The 6,047-nt window shown below is 38.8% G+C and overlaps 1 protein-coding gene across 1 annotated transcript; it reads right to left on the reverse strand.

Moving 5' to 3' along the window:
- Nucleotides 1-3,667: 3,667 nt before the first annotated feature.
- On the reverse strand, nucleotides 3,668-4,603 carry LOC122104685 (olfactory receptor 4C45-like). The gene has a single exon (XM_042675630.1). It carries the CDS (start codon nucleotides 4,595-4,597, stop codon nucleotides 3,668-3,670), a length of 930 nt encoding a protein of 309 aa, XP_042531564.1. The 5' UTR covers nucleotides 4,598-4,603.
- Nucleotides 4,604-6,047: the final 1,444 nt, after the last annotated feature.

Raw genomic sequence — 6,047 nt, forward strand, 5'->3', positions numbered from 1 at the left:
GGAAAAAATTGAGAGAAAATGAGGGAGGAGATGACACTTTTAAAAGAAATGTACTCAACTGATTTATGTGATTATAACCATTTACAATATTTTTTTAAAAAATATAAAGTGTAGAGAAAGGATTTGTCCCTGAAAATATGACTCATGTAGACAGAATAGCTGTTCTGAACTGTGGAAATGCTATAACTCAAGATTATGTGTCTGAGTACCCTGAGTGATTGTTACAGTGATGTTACTGACAGCTGAGGAGTTTGTGGAAGAATTCCTACTTGCCAAAGTTTGAATAATTTAAAAGTCATATGTGATTATTATATGACAGATTTTTTTCTGGTTATTTCAGAGGCATGTATCTTTTTTCTGTATTGTACAATGGAAGAATAATGACAGCTACATTTAGACACTTTTGAGAAAATCACACACAACAAACAGCTATGAACAATATATCCGATGATTGAGAAAGCAGCAGAGTACGATGGAGATTTCACTGTCAGATGTAGTTCAGATTTTGCAGCAATGAAAAAACTGGGTACAACTTCTAATGTAATCGCTTTTCTCCTCCTCTTTCTCTTTTTCCTCCTCCTCTTCCTGTTCTACTTCATTCTCTTCCTCTCTCTGTTCTTCCTCCTCTTTTTTTATTTTCTTTTTTTTTTGGGTCCGGTCGTGGGGCCTGAACTATGGGCCTGAGCGCTGTCCCTCAGCTCTTCAGCTCAAGGCCAGCACTCTACCACTTGAGCCACAGTGCCACTTCTGGCTTTTTTTTTCTGCTTATGTGGTGCTGAGGAATCGAACCCAGGGCCTCATGCATGCAAGGCAAGCACTCTACCACTGAGCCACCTTCCCAGCCCCCTTTTTTTCTTCCTCTATTTCCTCCTTCTCCTGTTCAGTTATGAAAGATGAATAAGTTTTACAGATATGAGCACCAAGTTGTGTCTATAGTTAAGTAGACTGCATTGTTTTACCCAAATTTTTGCTCAAAATGTCGACATTACCTTAAGATAGATACAGACACGCAACCTGAGATGCTTTTATCTTTAAAAATAATTGCAGTAGTGGTTTCTGATTCATGGTTTCCCTTTCTGAATTTCTATCCCATATGGCAAAGCAAGATCTGAAAATATCAGATGGGTATACTAACTGGGGTGAGGTGAAATCTCAATGCATTTTTGATTTGCATTTCTTTTAAGACCAGAGATGTTGAGCATTTCTTCATGTGTCTATTGACCATTTTTATTTCTTCTTCTGAGAAGTCTCTCTTTAAGTCATTTACTAACTGGGTTGTTAAATTAACTGGGTTGTTTCTCTGAGGATTTGTTTTGTTGGGGAGTAAATATTTTGAACACTAAGTTTATTTTAAATATGAAGCTCTTGTGTGATGCATAGGTAGTAAAGATTTTCTCCCATTCTGTGGGCTTTTTTTTGTCTTGTGAGCAATGTCCTTTGCCATGCAGATACTCTTCAGTTTGATGCAATCCCATTTATCGAACCTTTCTTTGATTTGTTGTGATTCTGGATCTTTATTCAGGAAGTTTCAAGCTGTGCCACGGGACTCTAGTGTTTCCCCTATCCTTTTCTGTAATATTTTCAGGGTAAGTAGTCTTACACTGAGGTCTTTGATTCACTTGGAATTGAATCTGGTGGGGGGTGATATATAAGGATCTATTTTTTTCCCCTGGTTGTGGGGCCTGAACTCTGGGCCTGGGCACTGTCCCTCAGATCTTCAGCTCAAAGCTAGCACTCTACCCTTGAGCAACAGCACCACTTCTGGCTTTTTCTGCTTATGTGGTGCTGAGGAATCGAACCCAGGGCCTCATGCATGCGAGGCAAGCACTCTACCACTGAGCCACCTTCCAACCCCCAACATATAAGGATCTAACTTCAGTTTTCTGCACATGTGTAGCCAATTCTGCCATCACCATTTGCTAAAAAGGCTTTCTTCCAACCCGTGTTTTTTTGCTCCATTATCAAATATCAGATGTCTATAGGTCTGTGGATTCATTTGTGGATCTTCTATTCTATTCCATCATTCTTCAGGCCTATTCTGTGGCAGTACTAAGTTGTTTTTAGTATTAGGGCTGTAGTAGAAGTGTGAAGAAAACAATTAGACTTCTATAGCCCTTTGTACATTCCTCTCATGGGGGCTTTCCTCATAAAAAGATTAAAAAATTTATTTACTTAGTGTTTTTCTAGGAACATTAACATGAATGTAAGTTGGATGTGCGCATATTTCTTCTTTGTTCTGATTTGACAATAATTAAACACTGTATCCCATCCTAAATATATTATGAGCTTTTTGTATCCTTCTACCTGTGTCTTAGTGAGTTTCAGTCCAGGTACTTACTTGTGCACCTAATAAAAATTGTTATGTTTATCAAAAATGAGTGGATTAAGAAAATTTGGTATGTTTATCCTGTATCATTTGGCGATACAAGGAATAGAATCTAGCCCTTGGTGGCACCATGAGTAGAAATCACTAACTAAAGGAAGTAAATCAAGCAAAGAAAGATAAATACTGTTTTTCTTATAGATTAAAAACATAAATATGAATTTGATCTTATATGAATTGAAAATTCAATTTTGGTCTGTAAGAAGAAGGACAGAAGAAGATGAATAGAGGTAGGTTGTGATAAAGCACCAAAATATATTTCCAGAGAAGAAAAGTTCTAATGTTCTACGGCACAGTAATGCATGAAAATGTATTTTATATTTTATGAATAGCAGAATAGAAGAGATAGAAGATTCTTGGTACAGAAATAATAGACACTTAAAGGATAGAAATGCTCATTACCTTCTGTTACAAACTGCAACCAAGGACAGTGCAGGATACAGGGACAAAGAACTGAGAAAGGGAGAGAGCATAGGAAAGGGGGTGCCAGGGCTCACTGGATTCTGAACCCCTAGGTCCCTTTAACAAGCTCATTTATTTAGTTCAGTACAGGAGAGGTGACTACAGGTACCTGCAGACACTAGGCTATCATTGTATTTTGAAGTTGCAACCATCCCCATGAGACATAGTTTGCAAACAGATGACAACTGACTCCCTTCTGTTAGGAAGCAGAGGGAAGCAACACACATTCTAGCATTAACATAGACACTTCCCTCTTATCTCCAATAGCTTAAACTGTTGGTGCCAACCTCTGTCTTGCCTAGACTGTTTGATCTTTCCAGGGTTCAGCTCTCAGCCTTCTGAGTGCCCTTGAGATGTCCTTATAATCTCTTCACCCTATCCCAGTCTCACAACTCGGCTCCAGAGTTCCCTACAACTTCATATGATTAAACACATGGTCTACAAGCCATTAGTCTTTGGTTGATAAATAATTATATTTATTATGTCAAGACTTTGGGGCAGAAAGGATCACTATGTTAATTTTAATCAATAACAAGGAAGAATGAGTTTCTATAAAATATCCCAAAAGTGACTGGGAAGGTAGCTCAGTGGTAGAGTGCTTGCCTTGCATGCATGAGGCCCTGGGTTTGATTCCTCAGCACCACATAAGCAGAAAAAGCCAGAAGTGATGCTGTGGCTTAAGTGGTAGCACGCTATCCTTGAGCTGAAGAGCTGAAGGACAGCACCTAGGCCTAGAGTTCTGGCCCCTTGACCAACAGAAGAAAAATAAAACAAAAACAAAAATCAAACAAAACAAAATCTCTGCAATTCCAAATACAGAAATCATGAGATTTTCAGCTCATCAGCTTTCATTATTTGACTCCAGAGCTTCTTCATAGCTCTTTGCATTTCCTCATTCCTGAGGGTGTAGATTAAAGGGTTCAACATAGGTGTGACTAGAGTGTAAAACACAGCCACAGCTTTGTCAATGGGGAAGGAGACCATAGGCCTGAGGTACAGGTAGGAACAAGGTACAAAGAATAAGATGACCACAGTAATGTGAGAGGCACAGGTGGACAGGGCTTTGCGACGTCCCTCAGAACTGTGATTCCTCAGGGAGTACAGGATGTTCACATAGGAAGTCATGAGTATCAAAAATGTGATTGAACACTGTGTCCCACTGTTGGCAGAGATCAGAGGTCCCAAAGTGTGAGTGTCGGTGCAGGCACAGTTCAGCAGTTGTATTAAATCACACATGAAATGGTCAATGATATTGGGGCCACAGAAGGGCAACTTAGCAATAAACATAACTTGGATCAATCCATGAATAAACCCCAATACTCCAGCTGCCCCCACTAGGAAAGAGCACACAGGGCGGCTCATGATGGTGGTGTAGTGCAAGGGCTTGCAGATGGCCACATAGCGGTCAAAGGCCATGGCAATGAGCAAGTTGATCTCTGTTCCAGCAAACAGATGTTCAGCAAAGAGCTGTGTCATGCAGCCATTGTAGCATATGGTGCTCTTGTCAGATGCCAAGTCCACGATCATTTGGGGAGCAATGGAAGTGGAGTAGAGAGCATCTATAAGAGACAAGTATGACAGGAAAAAGTACATGGGGCACCCCAGGGCTGGGCTGACGAAGATGGTGACTGAGATGAATGTGTTACCTGCCAGTGTGACCAAATAGACGATTAAACACACAGCAAACAAGAGCTTCTGGAGTTCTGGATCTTGGGTGAGGCCCAGCAGGATGAATTCTGTCACATTGTTCATGGCTTGTATTAATGTTTCTTGGTTAGTGTGAGTATGGTCCACCTAAAAATAAATAGTACTTGTCAGTGATGTGAGGTGGAAAGCAGTACAAAATATTTTGTTCTTTTTCAACATAATGACTTGTACATCTCATTGTTGCAATGGGTCCACCTGTATTCCTATTTAAACGATTTGATTTTTCCCTTCCCATCCACAAAGTATACCAACATCAAATATAGTGAAAGTAGATGTTATACCATGGAGGAGAGACATACAAAGCAACAAAGAAATCTTCTTATAAATATGCTAGAAACAATTGCAAGAAAGAAAAAACATGTTAATCCTTGTCTTGGGGTTCATTTTGCCAAACATCAATTTATCTGACCTGTTCAGCTTGTCTCAGACATATACTAGTTATTGCAAATAAGGGAAACCATGGCTGATGGGGGATTTGGGGGGGTAGGAGATTGGAAGGGATGGGAAGGGGAAACAAAGGAGGAGGCAACAATGCTTGATAAGAAATGTACTCATTACCTTGCCCGTGTAATTGTAATCACTCTGTACGGTATTTTCACATTAAAAAATACTTTGTCACCTGTTTTGTTCTATCTGTAAAATTGGTAAAATTGTAAAATTGGTAAAATTGTAAAATTGGAGCTACAGTTTTCCTCACATATTTTATTTCACATATCACTTAAAAGAAGAACACTTACCAGAACCAGGAAAGCCTACTTTGTATACATTTCAATCAATACCATATTTACCTTACAATTAACACAGTGAATCAATGTGTCCTTAGGCTTTTGGCCTAAAGGCACATTCCAAGCATTCTTTCTTCTAACAATTTCAGATTTGGCTTAATTCCATTTTATGGAGTAGTAGCAATTATCATAAATATAAATTACTGAGTCATAATAATATCTATGTCCAATTATAGGTATATAAACAATATTCTTTATTGTACCCAATTATGTATCTAAAATCAAGGGTTCAAGTTTTGCAGCTTTTTTTTTTTTTAAATTTTATTTTATTTGCGAACATACTGTACAGAGGGGTTACAATTACATGAAGGAACCTTACTTCATTGTTGGTGGGAATGTAAACTTGTTCAACCACTTTGGAAAGCAGTATGGAGGTTCCTCAAAAGACTTCACATAGAACTCCCCTATGACCCAGCAATCCCACTTTTGGGCATTTACCCTGATGTTTACAAAAAAGACCACACTAAAGCTACCAGCACAACTATGTTTATTGCAGCATTATTTACCATAGCTAAGATATGGAACCAACCCAGATGCCCCTCAATAGATGAATGGATCAAGAAAATGTGGTATATATACACAATGGAATTCTATGCCTCCATCAGAAAGAATGACATTGCCCCATTTGTTAGGAAATGGAAAGGCTTGGAAAAAATTATATTAAGTGAAGTAAGCCAGGCCCAAAGAAACATAGGTCCCATAGTTTCCCT

Source organism: Dipodomys spectabilis, unplaced genomic scaffold (assembly GCF_019054845.1).
Source record: "Dipodomys spectabilis isolate Male_0828 unplaced genomic scaffold, ASM1905484v1 ptg000030l, whole genome shotgun sequence".
NCBI classification, from domain to species: Eukaryota; Metazoa; Chordata; class Mammalia; order Rodentia; family Heteromyidae; genus Dipodomys; species Dipodomys spectabilis.

Bases quoted from the DNA above. Each gene is read 5' to 3' on its own strand.
- LOC122104685 (XM_042675630.1), bottom strand. From the start codon at position 4,597: ATGAACAATGTGACAGAATTCATCCTGCTGGGCCTCACCCAAGATCCA.